Here is a 17,248-nt window from a genome sequence, read left to right as displayed (position 1 = left end):
TGGGGCAAAGCTTTTGTCCGCATTTCAAAAAAAAAGTGAGATGTCTTACGATTATTGAAAATGCAGAAAATAAGGACATTTTTTAGAAATGGGGATGGACCCTGTCTCTGGATTGTCACCTTTCTACACAAGAGAATTATATACACAAAATACTTCTTGTTCTGTTCCAGTTGAATACAGATCATCCTTGTTAGAAAAAAAAATACAGATCCTCCTAAACTATTATCATCAGTATGTACAGGTGTTAGGTATGTATCAACTGCAGAAGGTCCTGATTATATAACTTATCATAAGTAATCCGAATCCGGTTCATGGAACGGGTTGTACGGATGGATGATGAAAGATTGTGAATCTAGTACTTTGTTTAATAATAAAGTTTCCTTCAGGAACTAAAATTGTGATCCTGAGAGTTGACTCCAAACTTTTGTTTGAGGCTCTGACCTTGAATCCGCTGACTTTACAGAAAAAACAAGAGTTAATCATTGGTGTTATTTTAATCAGTGCGTCACGATAGAGAAACAAACGTATCTGTCCTTGTTCCCAATTCTTCAAATTAACTCTAGATCTCGTGAAATTTTGTTGGAGTTTCATATTCACGCGGAAAATTATCTAGGAGTATATATACAGTGGAGTACATAAGGACGTCCTGGAGCCCATAGCAGTACGTCACTCCTTTCTCTGTGCATGCTACTCAGGCGTATAACATAACCCTCTTGCCGCTGGCATGGGTGAGAGAGGGGACTGCCCCTCGCGTTCGCTCCCCAGGGCGACGCTAGGGGGCCCAAACCCTAGCGCCGCCAGCCCTCCCCCCCGCATCCTCTCTTCGCCGCTGTCGTCGGCGGTGGCCACGGTGGCGGCGGGCCCCGGCGCCAAACGTGGCCGAGGGGATGATGGAGGCGGTGGCGGCGGCCACTGGTTTCGACGCGCTCTGCGTCTAGGGCGGCGACCCTGGACGAGCGGCGGCGACTCCTCCTCCATGGCCTCCGGTAATGGATGGGTGCGGCGGCTGTTGGATCTTGTGCCGCCGAGATCAATCGTTGGCTTCAGCTGGCGGCGATTGGTGGGGCGAGGATGGTGTGGTTGCGGCGGCCGCCGTCCACCGATTCCTCCTTCATCGTCGTTGGTCAGCGGATGGCGGCGTGGGGGCATGTTCGTCTTCTTCGGGCTTGAAGGTGGTGGTCCTAGCGTTCTTCTTCTGCGAAGATGAAGACCTACCGGATGCCGATCCTTTTTCATCTAGCCGGAGTGTTGAGTTCCGGAAGGCTCCGCCGACGAATGGAACAACGCATCTTTTGCCTAGAATTTGCTGGATCGGGTGGTATTCGGTCGTGCGCACCCATGTTTTTATTTCGGCCGTTTGGTTCTGGAGGGACTAGCGTGAAGGTCTTTTCTGGGTTGACACCAACTGACATGGATCCATGGTGAAAGTCGGAAGAAGAGAATATCATGAAGGCCGGATGGGAGGACTAGCTAATGGAGGTTCAAGTCTTCGCGTTGTTGAGGGACTTGCTTGGTGTTCCGGACTTCACATCAGTGGTATGAAAGTGGGGGCGACAGCATAGGTGAAGTTCAAAGTCCTACCTTTCAGTGTGAAAACCCAAGATCTGGCCTTAACTGGTTGTGCCTGACAATGACCTTGTTGGAGGCATTGTTTTGAGAGCTGGGACTCGGGCAACGACGGTGCTGGAGCACTACTTCCTTCTTGAAGGCGTCGCTTTTGGAGAGTCTATATTTCAGGTGTTGTCTTGGTGGTGGATGTATTGCTGTTGTTAGGCAACGGCGGAGCTATGTACAACTCAGGGGGGCGGCGGCCCCCCCAGCCCAACGAATTTTTTTTGCTGACTATGTATTAGTTATACAAAGTTGGCCCAAATACAACATTCTGGCCCCCACCAGGCCCAGACATTCTGGCCCCCCAGGTCCGAGGCACAACACCAGGACGAGAGCATCTCGCTCGCGGTGGCCGACAGGCGACAGGCACATCGCCGCCGCCGCGACGCCGCCCCTCCCCTGTTCGGTCCCTGCCTCCCCAGTCCCCACATCACCGTCGCCCGCCTCCCCTCCCCCCATCGACGGACGGCCGGAGGCCCGGAGCACGCGCTGCACGCCCCCGCCCACCCGAGCGCGCGCGGCGACCTAACCTGGGTAGCAACCCGCAACCTACCTTGAATCATTGATTCTTGCTGTTCTTGCCTTAGGAATTTTGTTAGGAATTTTATTTAGTTGTTTGTTTTTTTCGATAAAGGGAATATATTAATATCAAAAAGATACCAATTACACCCAGCCTCTGCAACAACGCACCACCCTAATGGCACTACGGATGCACACAACCAAAAAAAAAGAAAAGAAAACTAAGAAACAAAAGTCCCGCTACAGTATCTCGGGCCTAACAACAGCAGTACATCCACCGCCAAGACAACACCTGAATTACAGACTCTCCAAAAAACGACGCCTTCAAGAAGGGAACAGTGCTCAAACACCATCGTCGCCCGATCAAAGATCTTAGGTTTTCACCCTGAAGATAGTCCCCACTCTCAAAACAATGCCTCCACCAAGGCCATTGCCAGGCACAACCAGTTAAGGCCAGACCTTGGGTTTTCACCCTGAAAGGTAGGACTCTGCGCTTCACCTGTGTTGTCGCCCCCACTTTCATACCGCTGCTGTGAAGCCCGGAACACCAAGCCAGTCTCTCAACAGCGCGGAGACTTGAACCTCCCTTAGCTAGTCCTCCCCTCCGGCCTTCATGAAATTCTCTTCTTCCGACTTTCATCATGGATCCATAGTCACTTGATGTCAACACAGAAAAAGAGCTTCGCGCCGCTCCCTCCAGAACCAAACGGTCGGAATAAAAGCATGGGTGCGCACGACCGAATACCTCTGATCCAGCAAACTCCAGGCAAAGCACTGTTACATTCGCCGGTGGAGCCTTCCGGAACTCAACCCTCCGGCCAGATCACGAGTCCAAGCCTCCGGTAGGTCCTCCTCTTCACGCAAGAGAGGCCCTAGGACCGCCGCCTTTATACAGGTCGGACCCCCACGTCGGCGACCATCCCGGGCTGGCCAATCCAGCCCTCCACCGGCGACACCATCGCCGGCTTCCATGCTCCTCCATCTCGCCGCCGGATCGCGGTGATAGATCAAAAGATCCACCACCACCAACCGCAGGCCGACCCTCTCTGGCGCAGAAGAGAGCCACCTCCTCCGTCGAACCCAAGGCTGCTGCCCCGGGCGCCCTCGTGACGCGGAAGAAGCCCGAGATCACCTCCACGACCGACAAGAGGCGGGGAGGAGGGCATGGCGCAGACCGAGGGCCTGGCCGTCGCCCACCACCAGCCCCTGCCGGTGCGCTGCGGATGGAGCCTACGAGAGGGGAGGGGGGACTGCAGCGCAAGAGCCGCCGCCGCCCCATCACCATCCGCGCCGGCCGCCGCCGCGAGCGTCGAGGAAGGGAGATCCCGTCCGTCGTCCCCCACGCCAGCGAGGAAAGGCCCCCGCCGCCACCACGCCCCGTGGGTCTTTGCCCCGGCGGCGCTACCGGTGGCGGCGGCGGTTAGGGTTGGGGAGGGGTCGGGAGAGGAGGGGTTGGGGAGGGGTCCTCTGGACGTACTGGGCGAAGAATAATATTTAGTTGTTTGTTGTATTGGTACTTGGTAGATCAGCTTGTGAATTGGACTGAAGATGGGGAAAAAGGGCAAGATCGCATCATACTTCAAAAGACAAAGAACAGAGGAACAGCCACCACCAGAACAAAGAACAGAGGAACAGCCACCACCAGAACAAAGAACAGAGGAATTTGCCCCTGCTTCTTGAATTGGAACAGCCACCACCAGAACATCGTGCACCACTTCTTGAACTGGAACAGCGGCAAGAAGCACCTCAAGCAAATGAAGCATCTGCAGGTCCTGTTATATTTCGAGGTATTGAATTTTTGGAGCGAGACCCTGCATTGCGTCCACAGATTTGGCGATATCCACCTGATCAAAGAGATCGTGTGCGGAGAGCTTATTTGATGCTTGGTCCAATGCAACCTTGTCTGAAGCATTATGAAGGTTCTGGTAAAAAAGTCCATCAACGTCGCTTCCGATACAATTGGTTCAGTCTTTTTCCATCATGGTTAGAGTACTCGCAAGAGAGTCATCGTGCCTATTGTCTATTTTGCTTTGTTTCCAGCAGAAATATCTTAGCAAAAGGTGGTTCTGATGTATTCTCAGTTCATGGATTTGAGAAATGGAAGAAGGTGAATGATGGAAAATCTTGTGCATTCTTAGGACATGTAGGTTCCGGCCCTTGCTCACCGCATAACAATGCAGTCACAGAATGTCAAGCATTGATGAATCAACCAGGACATATAGAAAATGTTGTTGCAGCAAAGGATCAGGAAAAAGTAGACATAAATCGTCTAAGACTTAAAGCTTCAGTTGCAGCTATCCGGTGGCTCACATTACAGTCTTGTGCTTTCAGAGGACATGATGAGAAAGCTGACTCAAAAAATCAAGGGAACTTTCTTGAATTGTTAAAGCTTCTTGCAGAGTTCAATCCCGATCTTGCCAATGTCATCTTGGGGAATTCTCCATACAACTGTAAGTACACATCTCCAGAAATTCAGATGGAAATCTTGAGCATATATGCATCTAAAGTTAGGAGACATATTCGTGAAGAAATTGGGGATTCTAAATTCTCTATTCTTGTGGATGAGACATGTGATGTTGCAAAAAGAGAACAAATGGCATTGGTTTTCAGATTTGTTGATAAGATGGGTTGTTCACAAGAGCGGTTCTTTGAGTTGATACATGTGGCTAATACTAAGGCTCTAACATTGAAAGATGAATTGTGCTCAGTATTATCCAACTATGGCTTTGATATTCAGAACCTTAGAGGACAGGGATATGACGGTGCTAGCAACATGAGAGGAGAGTTGAATGGATTGCAATCACTATTTCTTAAGGAATGCCCATATGCATACTATGTTCATTGTTATGCTCATAGATTGCAACTCGCACTAGTAGATGCATCCAAGGAGGTGGTTCCTGTTGCCCAGTTTTTTCAGCAGCTAATCTTTATCATAAACACCGCTGATTCATCCTCAAAGCGCCATGATGAACTCCATGATGCCCAGCTGGTAGAGCTAGCACGTTTGATAGAAAGTGGAAGAGTTGAAACCGGTCAAGGGGAAAACCAAATCAGATCACTTAAACGGCCTGGGGACACTAGGTGGGGTTCTCACTACGGTTCAGTTCTCAGCCTTATAAAATTATTCAATGCAGTAAATGTTGTGATACAAGATATGGCTGCTGATGGATCAATTGCTGGAACAACACGTGCTGATGCTGACACTTCTTTCAGCTATTTATCCTCTTTTGAGTTTGTCTTTGTATTATGTATGATGAAGGAGATACTAGAGATAACTGAAGGACTTGGCCAAGCTTTACAACTAAGATCACAAGACATTGTAAATGCTGTTCGTCTAGTATCTGCTACAAAAGAGTGTCTTCTTCAGTTGAGATCAGATGATGGTTGGGAACAATTCTTCTTCACAGTTGTTGAATTTTGTGTAGAGCATGGCACCACGATTCCGGACATGGGGGAAACTTATATCATGCGTGGAGGTCGAGCACGGCATCAACCTGATCATTTCACTAAGGAGCAATATTTTCGAGTGGAAATATTCCGTGCAACTATTGATTGCCAGCTACATGAATTGGATCGCAGGTTCAGTGAGAAGATAATGGATCTTCTATCCACCAGTGCCACTCTAATTCCTAGAAACAGATTTAAGTCTTTTAAAGGCAGTGATATATGTGAGTTAGTAAAGAAGTACTACCCCGCAGATTTTTCTCAACAAGACCGCTATGGATTAGAACAGCAACTGAAACCCTTTGTTATTGATGCTTCTAATGATGAAGAGTTGAAAAATATCTCAACCTTGACAAACCTTTGCCATTGCCTTGTTGAGACGGGAAGAGATGCTATCTACAATCTGATTGTCAGATTACTCCGTCTACTTGTAACTCTTCCAGTTTCTACAGCAAGCGCAGAACGTGCATTTTTAAGTTTGAAGATCATCAAGACAAGGCTGCGTAATAAAATGGGAGATGTGAATCTTGCTAATAATTTGGTAGTTCACATAGAGCGTGAAATTGCTGAGAAGTATGATTTTGAGTCTGTTTTAACAGAATTTAAGAGGAAGGGTGATCGGAAAGCTGATCTTTAGTTTTTTGTGTTCTTTCCCCCCCAGCTTTTTTTTAAGCTCCGCCACTGTTGTTAGGCCTGAGATACTGTAGCGGAACTTTTGTTTCTTAGTTTTCTTTTCTCTTTTTTTGGCTGTGTGCATCCGTACTGCCATTAGGGTGTTGCGTTGTTGCAGAGGCTAGGTGTAATTGGTATATTTTGATATTAATATGTTTCCTTTATCGAAAAAAGGACCGTCGTGGAAATACTACTTGAACCTTCCATGAGGTGGCCCAAATTATACCAGTGTAACGTTCCTATCAGTATAGAAGTTTTCCGATAGTTAGGTAACTATATTTTGATGCTGCATTATGTGCAATCATAGGAATAGTTTAGTTAGAACTTAAAATTAAGGCGTGTTCTAGGAAAAATATTGAGCTTCTTTCCGCTTCAAGGCCAGTTGGCTCATTAGAAACTCCAATGATCTCATGCATCATCTGGCTTAGTACTTCTCCAGACGCGCAATTAACACGGAGTTGAGAGACATTGGTACCAGACCCATAAAAACTCATGCACGGCTCCGTGAAAGGGATCGAGGTTCTGAAATCGGCGGAAGCTCGGCATGCCAAAGCTGACTTGCTGACCAAACGAGGCTGGTTCGTGACAAGTAGCCAAGTAGGAGAGGAAGAAGGTGCGATGCTTCTTGGCTGATGCTGCTAGCATGGCTCGTGTAGTACTTGAGAGCATGTCTAAGGGACTCCTTATTTTTCTATCCCTTAAAACACGAGTAAAGGGCCCGGTATCCACTTTTCGTTGGCCGAAAACTCGTCCGAGCTAGCAGGGGGCCTGTTTTACGGGTTCTGCTAGACGGCCGGGTAGCGCGCAACCCCTTATTTTGGCGGTTATTATACGGGTTTGGCCCTTTTAAGGGGTCTGTTAGACATGCTCTGACTGCTCAACTCAGCTCTCAGTCAAACGCTCGAGCTGAAAGGCCGAGAGATATTGTCCCGATTATGGCAACTGTTGAAGTGTCTCACTTGCTGTCTTCGTTCTTCTTCTCTGAACGATCTCGGCTCCGCTTTCGGTCCCTGTTGTTGGAAACAGATGCCATAACTCACCAGATCCTGGAGTTGGCAGGGGCGGAGATTCCTGATTGACGCATCGCCACATGTGAGATATGTTGTCCCCATAAATATATTCCCAGATTCCGCTTGGTTTGGTCGTCGATCATAATCCTACGTGGTCCTTCAGAGGCACTTTGTCATTTTCACGTGCCGCTTTCCTGTCAGGTTTCAGTTACGGAGATTGATCTACACTTTCTGAGAACTCTCCTGGGCGTACAGTACCGATAGATGGTTGCTAACCATGGAGATGGAATCAGGTTTGAGTAGCACGTCCGTCATAATTTCGGCAGCGTAGAGGGATTAGGAAGACGTCTCCTTCCTCACGAGTCTAAAGGGCAGATTGGTAGGGGAAATAATTTGTTGTGGAAAAGTCACGCAGAGGAGCAAGTTTCTGGAGATTCTTACATTGCATGTGAGGTGTTGTTCCCACGGCTTGCTTAAGCCATATGCATATGCACGGGTTCATTGTCAGTTGTTCCAGTTGGAGAAGGTTAATTTATTGTGCATTATGTAGGGTTTGTCAACTCTACCATCACTGTTGCACGTCCATTGAACTCAGCTAGCCTAGCTATAGCTTGCTAGTATCTGAGTATCTCTTCTCGTTGATTCAGTGACACGGAGAATATCCACTGGATGATGGCGTCGCCTTCGTGTCGACAGTTGCTCAGCTCCCCTTGTCGCCAATTACTCAAGTCATATGCATCACACTGACCCAAAAGAATTACGTGCATCATACGATGTAGAAGCTGAAAGATATGCTCCCTTTTTATCTAAAACGTTATCTTAGACTTCGAGTGTGGTCAGTGCGTGCGTGCTGATTTGATTTTTAGCCGTCTCTTCCACTGGTGGAAAAAGGGTCTTTGGTCGCGGTTCGCAACTGCCATTAGTCGCGGTTGCGCAACCGCGACCAAATTAGCGCGACTAAAGGCCCTCCTTTAGTCGCGGTTGCTTACGAACCGCGACTAAAGGCCCGTCCACGTGGGCGCCAGGCGACCGTCGGGGCGGAGGACCTTTAGTCGCGGTTCTTCTGGCCAACCGCGACTAAAGGCCGCCGCAGGTTTAGGGTTTTAGGCCCCCCCCTAAACCTGCCCCCCCCTAAACTTGTTTTCTGTTTAATTTGTATTGTTTTATTTCTTTTGTGCTTTAATGTAATTTTGAAGGAGTTTCACATATTCTACGGTACTACATACATGCATATGAATGTACAATTTCAAACAAATTTGAAATTAGAACCAAAAAGAATTCAAGAGGAATATACAATATATATTCAATATCATCGGATGACCATATACAAGTTTGAACAAGTTTCCATACATAATTTAATGCATGTATAGTTCTATGTCCTCGTAATGGTGTTCTCCTTTAGGATCGAGGACTTCCCTCCTGAACCATCCAGCTAGTTCCTCTTGAAGTGGTCGGAAGCGAGCTTCTGGACTAAGCATCATCCGGAGGTTATTCCTCTGAGCATTGGTATCACTCGGAACGCGCTCAGAGGTGTATCTCTGGATCATCTCACAGACATAGTATCCACATAGATTGGTCCCCGGTGGCTGAATATCGCCACCATTCTTAGCCTTTGACCGCATGAGATGTAGCTCTTTTTTGAATTCACCGACCTTTGTATCTGAGAACCGTCTCCAAACCCTACGAGGCAAAGAAAATTAAATGAACAAGAGAGTTATTAGTTAATTACTTGAAGCTTAATTAGGAAATGAACGAAATAGGCCGATCGATATAGAGCGCAAATGAATGAAAAACAATTACTTTTGAATCATTTTTCTCATGTCGGCCCAAAGCGCCGGATCCATATTCAGAGAGTCGTGGACGAGACATTCTGATTTGTCAACTTTAATTACTAGCAGAATCCAGTGGAACCTGCGGACACGATACATGCACAGTACGTCATGCATAACTCATCGATTAGCCGGCCACATACCATGCATGGAGTAAACAAAAGAGAATGTGCTCAAGACATAAACACTCACCCAAAATGGTAAGGAAATAGAATATCACTTTTGAGTTCCTGCTTTGTAAGAAACTGCCACAGATCTGCCTCCACGTCGGCGGGGTGATGCTGTAACGTATATCCATTAACGATGTGTGGGTCAATGAACCCAACATCATGGATGTTCCTTACTCTGCATTCCTTAATCTTCAATCTGCATGTATAATAGCGGACACAACAATATAGTTAGGACATATATATTGTGCAGGCAATATGAACGAGATGGGGTAGAAATAAATCACTTACAGAACGTAGCAACTGATGATAGATTTGTCGAGCTCGCGCAGATTGAAAAGCTGGAACAATTCACTCAGATGAATTTGTACAGAGTAATGTTTGAAGTGATGCTCATATCCAACTTCCACATAAATATATTCTTTGGCGTTTTTATTTTTTATGTAACCCTTGTACCAATTCAGCAGACCTTTCATTTGTGGAGGTAGATCCTCTTCCTGCGCAGGCTCGACGAGAGGCCCATTCTTCACATATGTAAGTACTACCTCCTTCACTGGCGCCTCATCAAGGCCTAACAGTTCACGAAGAGTAATACCTAAGTTGGCCGCTTGTTCTCTGGCATTCGTTACAGTCAATCCCTGTGCTGCCGCAGCTTCTATGATATCGGGGGCATCCGGACCGGCGGCTGTCACTATAAGCGGGGCAATCGATTGTTTACTTTGTTCCCGAGCTGGGCAACTCGTTTCCCGCTTTTTTTACTTTCTAATTCCGCTTTCTCGGCCTCCTCTTTCTTCTCCTTGAACATGCGTGCCTGATTACGAAGTTCACGTGCATAGTCGTCAGGCAGATTCTTCGCGGCTTGGGGCGGTGTGTTCAAAAATGACTTAGCCCACTTCTTTTGCTCATCAGAAAATACTGGCTTGGGCTCGGGCTCTCTTTTCTTCTTGCAGCCCGCCTTCCATTTCTCATATTCAGCAGTCGCGGCCGCCTCGACTTCCTCGGCACTACGTTCCCAAGGCCTCGTGGGGAGAGGCTTCAGTGATGGCTCCGGTACCTTTGTTATCTTAGGTACATAAGGGTCCGGGTTAATACTCCAGGACTGCTGCTTCTGCTTCTTCGCCGGAGGTGGATTGGGGGGCGGCGTCGCACCCGCCCGGGGCGGACTAGGGGGCGGCGGCTGCTTACCCGCCGGAGGTGAATTGGGGGGCGGCGTCGGCTGACGTGAAGGAGGTGTAGGTGAAGCACCACCACCACCACCGCCACCGCCACCACCACCACCGTAGGGGGGTGGACTTGTTGGCGCCTCGCCTGGAAACTTGATAAACTTCTTTTGCCATAGAATGAACTGGCGCTTGACATCTCCAAGTCTTCTCGCCCCTTCAGGTGTAGCAATGTCAATGTCCAGGTCCTCAAACCCTTGGACTATGTCCTCCACCGTGACACGAGCATAACCATCTTGAATGGCCACATCAACCGCTACTAAAGGGTATTTTTCGCCCGAATTTAGTTTCCCGCGGAAAAATACCCTTTAGTCGCGGTTGGCGAGGCCAACCGCGACTAAAGGTATTTTTCAAAATACTTTTCTTTTTAGAAATCTGAAAATTACAAATAATATATCAATATATTCAGAAAATTATAACTAATTCATTTAAAAATCTTAAAAATACAAATAATATATCAATAAATTCAGAAAATTAAAACTAATTCATTTAAAAATCTGAAAAATACAAAAAATATATCAAAAAATTCAGAAAAATAAAACTAATTCATTTAAAAATCTTAAAAATACAAATAATATGTCAAAAAATTCAGAAAAATAAAACTAATTCATTTAAAAATCTTAAAAATACAAATAATATATCAAAAAATCAGAAAAATAAAACTAATTCATTTAAAAATCTTTCCGCCTCCCTCTTCCCACCAGTTCTTCCCGGCCGCCTCTGTCTTCTCGCCGGCCCCCTCTTCCCGCTCTCGTCTTTCCGCCCCCCTCTTCCCGCCTCGTCTTTCCGCCCCCTCTTCCTTGCCACTACGGATTCCTCTTCTTCCTGCCATTTCTTCCCTGTCTTCCCGCCACTTTCTTCCCGCCTCTTTCTTCCCGCCACTTTCTTCCCGCCTCCTGTCTTCCCGCTCCCATTTTTCCCGCCATTTGTCACTACATATATGTAGCCCGGCTTGGCCAACATTATCACATCTCTATAATCTCTCATCACTCTCTCATGGCTTCCACCGCACCCACTCTAACCTACCAGCAGGTGGAGGAGCTTTGCGCCTCGAACTACCCTTGCCCACCGGGCTACCACGTCCCCGCCGGCTGGAGCCTAAGCGCCGGCGGCGTGCCGGTCCCTCCCGTCCCTCAGGGTACTGCGCGCCGGGCGGCCATCACGAACCACTACTACCTCGACCTCACGCCGAAGCAGCGGATGAATCCCCGCTGGCATCCCGATAACCAGCATACTTGGGACGCCTTCTTCATCAATCGGCGTGAGAGGGCGCTCGCTGTATGAGGAGGACGGTGCCTCCCGGGAACTTCCACGAGGCCGGTCGTCGGCTATGGTGGTACGGCCGGACTCGTAGAGCGTCATGGACTACATCACGGCCGGCGATATCCCCCGCCTGCGCTACCCTCAGTTCGAGCCACGAGCGCCGCCCGACGACAGCGACGACAGCAGCGACGACGACGGCGGCAACTTAGAAGGCGACGACTACCAGTACAACGGCGGTGGCTATGAAGACTACGAGTATGCATATTATACGCCTAGGCAGGAGTATGACTAAATCACTCCAAATTTCATGTATCATCAGTGGTATCTCGAATCATTCGAAAATGGACACCAAACACATCACGGGTAATATAATTCTCACATGATCCATTCAACAAAGTTTGGTACAATAAATTATTACACATCATTTCTTCCCTTGTGTCCCTGCTTGCTTACGATTGTGCCGTATCCATGGAGCATCCTCATCATTTAACTTAATGCTTGGGTCGATGTTCACTTTGAAGGGCGGAATTTCAGCAAACATATTATAATCTTCTGACATGTCTGTCTTGTCCTCCACTCCCACGATGTTTCTTTTCCCTGAAAGAACAATGTGGCGCTTTGGATCATCGCATGATATACTGATCGTTTTCTTATCTTTCCGTTTCCTCGGTTTGCTACTCATGTCCTTCACATAGAAAACCTAAGCGACATCTTTCGCTAGGACGAATGGTTCGTCAAGGTAACCAAGATTGTTGAAATCCACCATTGTCATTCCGTATTGCTGGTCCACCTTTACCCCACCTCCTGTTAGCTTGAACCATTTGCACCGGAACAAAGGGACCTTAAAGGAGGGTCCATAGTCAAGTTCCCATATCTCCTCTATGTAACCATAATATGTGACCTTTTGCCCATTCTCGGTTGCTGCATCAAAGCGGACACCACTGTTTTGGTTGGTGCTCTTTTTATCTTGGGCGATCGTGTAAAATGTATTCCCATTTATCTCGTACCCTTGGAAAGTCGTTATAGTCGAAGATGGTGTCTTGGCCAACATGTACAGCTGATCTACAACATGATCGTCATTCATTAAATGTTTTCTCAACCAACTGCCGAAAGTCTCCATGTGGGCCTTCCTAATCCAGGATTCAGGCTTCCCAGGGTTGTCCGAGCGTAAAATATTCTTGTGTTTCTCAAAGTACGGAGCCACCAAGCTGGAATTGGTCAGAACTGTGTGGTGTGCTTCAGTCAGAGAATGGCCGTCCATACATATCGTTGATTTCCTTCCGATCGTGCCTTTTCCACTTAGTCTCCCCTCGTGCCGCGATCGAGGAAGACCAATCGGCTTAAGGTCAGGAACAAAGTCAACACAAAACTCAATTACCTCCTCATTTGCATAGCCCTTGGCGATGCTTCCTTCTGGCCTAGCACGGTTATGAACATATTTCTTTAATATTTTCATGAACCTCTCGAAGGGGAACATATTGTGTAGAAATACAGGACCGAGAATGGAAATCTCTTCGACTAGGTGAACCAGGAGGTGCATCATAATATTGAAGAAGGATGGCGGGAACACCAACTCGAAACTGACAAGACATTGGATCACATCGTTCTGTAACCGTGGTAGAACTTCTGGATTGATTACCTTCTGAGAGATTGCATTGAGGAATGCACATAGCTTCACAATGGCTACTCGAACATTTTCCGGCAGAAGCCCCCTCAAAGCAATCGGAAGCAATTGCGTCATAATCACGTGGCAGTCGTGAGACTTCAGGTTTTGGAACTTTTTCTCCGCCATGTTTATTATTCCCTTTATATTGGACGAGAATCCAGACGGGACCTTCATACTGCTCAGGCATTCAAAAAAGATGACCTTCTCTTCTTTGGTCAGAGCGTAGCTGGCACGACCTTGAAACCATTCCGGATGCCGGTCATCAGGGTCTTTCAAACATTGCTGGTCCTGCCGTGCTTCCTTTGTATCATTTGTCTTCCCATACACGCCCAAGAAGCTTAGGAGGTTCACGCAAATATTCTTCGTAACGTGCATCACGTCGATTGCAGAGCGGACTTCTAGGACTTTCCAATATTCTAGCTCCCAGAATATAGATTTCTTCTTCCACATGGCTGCGTGCCCGTCAGCTCCCTTCGGAACTGATTGTCCGTCAGGACCCTTTCCAAAGATGACTTTCAAATCCTTGACCATATCAAATACCTTAGCACCAGTGTGTTCCGCAGGCTTCGGCCGGTGATCTGCCTTGCCGTTGTAATGCTTTCCTTTCTTTCTTACTGGATGAATTTTCGGAAGAAATCGACGATGCCCAAGGTACACGTTCTTCTTACAATTTGGCAAATATACACTTTCAGTCTCATGTAAGCAGTGCGTGCATGCACTGTATCCCTTATTTGACAGTCCCGAAAGGTTAATAAGAGCAGGCCAATCGTTGATGGTTACGAAAAGCAACGCTCGTAGGTCAAATTCCTCTTCTTTGTGCTCATCCCACACACGGACACCAGGTCTGCCCCACAGCTGTAAAAGTTCATCAACTAATGGCCTTAGGTACACATCGATGTCGTTGCCGGGTTGCTTCGGACCTTGGATGAGCACTGGCATCATAATGAACTTCCGCTTCATGCACAACCAAGGAGGAAGGTTGTAGATGCATAGAGTCACGGGCCAGGTGCTATGGCTGGAGCTCTGCTCGCCAAAAGGATTCATGCCATCTGTACTTAGACCAAATCTTATGTTCCTTGCGTCAGTTGCAAAATCTTTGAACTCTCTGTCGATCTTTCTCCATTGCGTTCCATCTGCGGGGTGTCTCAACTCCCCGTCCGACTTACGGTCCTCTTTGTGCCATCGCAACAACTTGGCATGCTCTTTGTTCCTGAACAGACGTTTCAACCGTGGTATTATAGGAGCATACCACATCACCTTGGCGGGAACCCTCTTCCTGGGTTTCTGGCCCTCAACATCGTCACCAGGGTCATCGCCTCTGATCTTATAACGCAATGCAGTGCATACCGGGCATTCATTCAAATTCTCGTATTCACCGCGGTAGAGGATGCAGTCGTTGATGCATGCATGTATCTTCAGAACCTCTAAACCTAGAGGGCAGACAACCTTCTTTGCTTCGTACGTACTGGCGGGCAACTCGTTATTCTTTGGAAACATATTCTTCAACATTTTTAGCAAGTTTTCAAATGCCGAGTCAGCTACACCTGCCTGTGCCTTCCATTTCAGCAAATCCAGTGAAAAGGAAGCTGAATCGGAGGGTACCACGTCGGCACAGTCCCCTCCTCCTGCTGTTTCTCCAAGGAACAAAAGGAAAAGGGCTGAAGTCGAAGATTCCGGCACCTCCAAAGCCGAAGAAGCTGCTCCTTCACGTCAGAAGGCAGCTTATGATCCATATCTTGAGGCCCTCATCAGCTCGTAAGTCACCTTTTATTTCCCTTTATTTTTGTACTCGAATTTTTTTGTCTATCTTGCTTTTTATGTTGCCGCCATTTAATCGTAGTGATGATGAGGAAGAAGTACCAGCTTTTGATGCGACTGCTCGAACGAGTACGTCGCACACTCTGGTTGTTTCCGAGGTGCACGTTGAAGGAGAAGAATCTTCGCCTCCTCAACAAAACCTCGACGCTCCTACTCCTCCTTCAAGCCCCCTTGCCCCTTCACCAAAAAGGACGAGGGTTGAGACAATCACGGAGCCTACCCTACAATTGGGTAGCTCCTCGAGTCCTCTTTTGGACGATGTAAGTCCGTAATTTCTTTTCTTGTCATTATCTATATTTTTCTTTATTTGCTCCTTTGTGCCGTCGTGTTTTTTCTCATACCTATGCCTCTTTTTTTTCCCTTTTTCCTTTTTTGACAGCCCATGATCAAAGAGCTTATTCGCATCGGTGCCCAATTCATTGGGTATCGCGAGTACGCCAGCAAGACCGAAGGTAATGACTCCCTGCTTGCTTTTGTTTGTGGCTTCTTGCTCCTGTGTTATCGATATGTTGACTATTTTTGACTATTTTGGCAGAAAAACGTGCAGAGGCCAACAAACTTGCCGAAGCGCTTGCTCAGAAATTAGAGCAAAGTGAAGCGGCTCGCAAGAAGGCCGAACTTGATGCTGGCAAAGCTAAAGCAGAGGCTGATAAGGCCAAGGCAGAAGCTGCTGGTGTCAAAGATCTGCAGAAAAGGCTTCATGCTGCCGAAACTTCTTTGAATGAGCACAAGGCCGCACAGGCTGCTCGTGAAAAATCGATCATCAAGCGCTTGAACTCGGAAAATCGGCGCTTTGTCGGTAAGTTTGTCGATCTATTCTATCCTCTTTAGACTTACTTTTCTTTATTTGCTTATCGACCAACATATATTTTCTTCGACAGGTAAAACTAACCAAGAATTTGAGCTTGAAGATCCCGACAACGATCCTCTTCTCGACGCACTCTCTGTCCTCGAGTTTCATGGAACAGAAACTCGTGAAGGTATTGAACAGGCTGACGCAGGATTGTCACGGCTGTTCCCCTACTTCTTCCCGAAGAAAACGGAACCCAAGACTTTCCTTGCTCTTGCCAAGGAATTCAATCCACCAGAAGATCTTGGACTGAAGATGCGCCAAGAAAACATGAAGATTGCTATCGAAAGCACTGTCGCCTTGGTCGCTGACAGCCAGCAAACTATTGACTGGTCAAAAGTAGGCGACACAGAACAGATGGAGACCACAAAATGGCGATCGCTGATCAGGGCGCCAAAGCCCAACACGAAGAAGATCTTGGCCTATCTCGGGATCAAGCCAACTTCGACTCCTAGCTCGTCGAAGCCGGAGGTCTAGTTGAATGCCCCTTCTCTTTTTTTTTATTTTCTGTTTCTTTAGATCTTGTCGCCACAGCAGTTTTGGCGACAATAGTCGTAGTAATCCTTTTGAAGAACTCCTCCTGTAATATCCTTGTAAATTTCCTGAAGCTCAATGAAATTCTATTTTGCCTTATCATTGATACCGAGACTTTCTTTTCCAGTTGATATTTGATAACTACTCCGCCAGTCCTTGTTCTGCCGATACTTCGCCTGCTTCTTCCTTCTCGAAGAAAACCTTTGTCGATAATAGCCTTATCGAAGGTTCTTCAAGTAAACACTTGTCGCCAGATTTGCAAGAACTTCGGCAACAACTTCAATCCATGAAAAAACAAACTCTGGCGATGATGGAGCAATCTCGAAAAGCATCCAAGAGAGAGAAAATTGCTCTTCAACAGGTGAAAGAAGCCATCGCTGCTAAGAACACTGCTATTTCGGAAGCTGAGAAAGCGGCGACTCGAGAAAATAGTATGCTCGAGCTGATGACTGAAGCTAGTGTGGATATGTTAGGTATGTTTTTCCAACTTAGCACTACTTCTGCTTTTTGCTATACCTCCCCTGAAGTTTCTTACTCTGTTGCTTAATAGGTTCGGTTCTTGATCCTGCTGCTGAAGATGAGAGAGTGAATGTGAGAACTAACCTCCTCGTCAATCTTTCACTTAACCATGGCTGTCTTTTCTGG

The 17,248-nt window shown here is 47.2% G+C and overlaps 1 protein-coding gene across 1 annotated transcript; it reads left to right on the top strand.

Moving 5' to 3' along the window:
* Window positions 1–3,353: 3,353 nt before the first annotated feature.
* On the top strand, window positions 3,354–6,211 carry LOC127329037 (uncharacterized). The gene is made up of 3 exons (XM_051355584.2): window positions 3,354–3,549; window positions 3,655–3,904; window positions 4,174–6,211. Exons 1-3 carry the CDS (start codon window positions 3,354–3,356, stop codon window positions 6,209–6,211), a joined length of 2,484 nt encoding a protein of 827 aa, XP_051211544.2.
* The last annotated feature ends 11,037 nt before the right edge of the window (window positions 6,212–17,248 follow it).

The sequence above is a fragment of the Lolium perenne genome, chromosome 2, assembly GCF_019359855.2.
Source record: "Lolium perenne isolate Kyuss_39 chromosome 2, Kyuss_2.0, whole genome shotgun sequence".
Lineage (NCBI taxonomy): Eukaryota > Viridiplantae > Streptophyta > Magnoliopsida > Poales > Poaceae > Lolium > Lolium perenne.
This window is presented reverse-complemented; position numbering and strand designations above follow the sequence as displayed.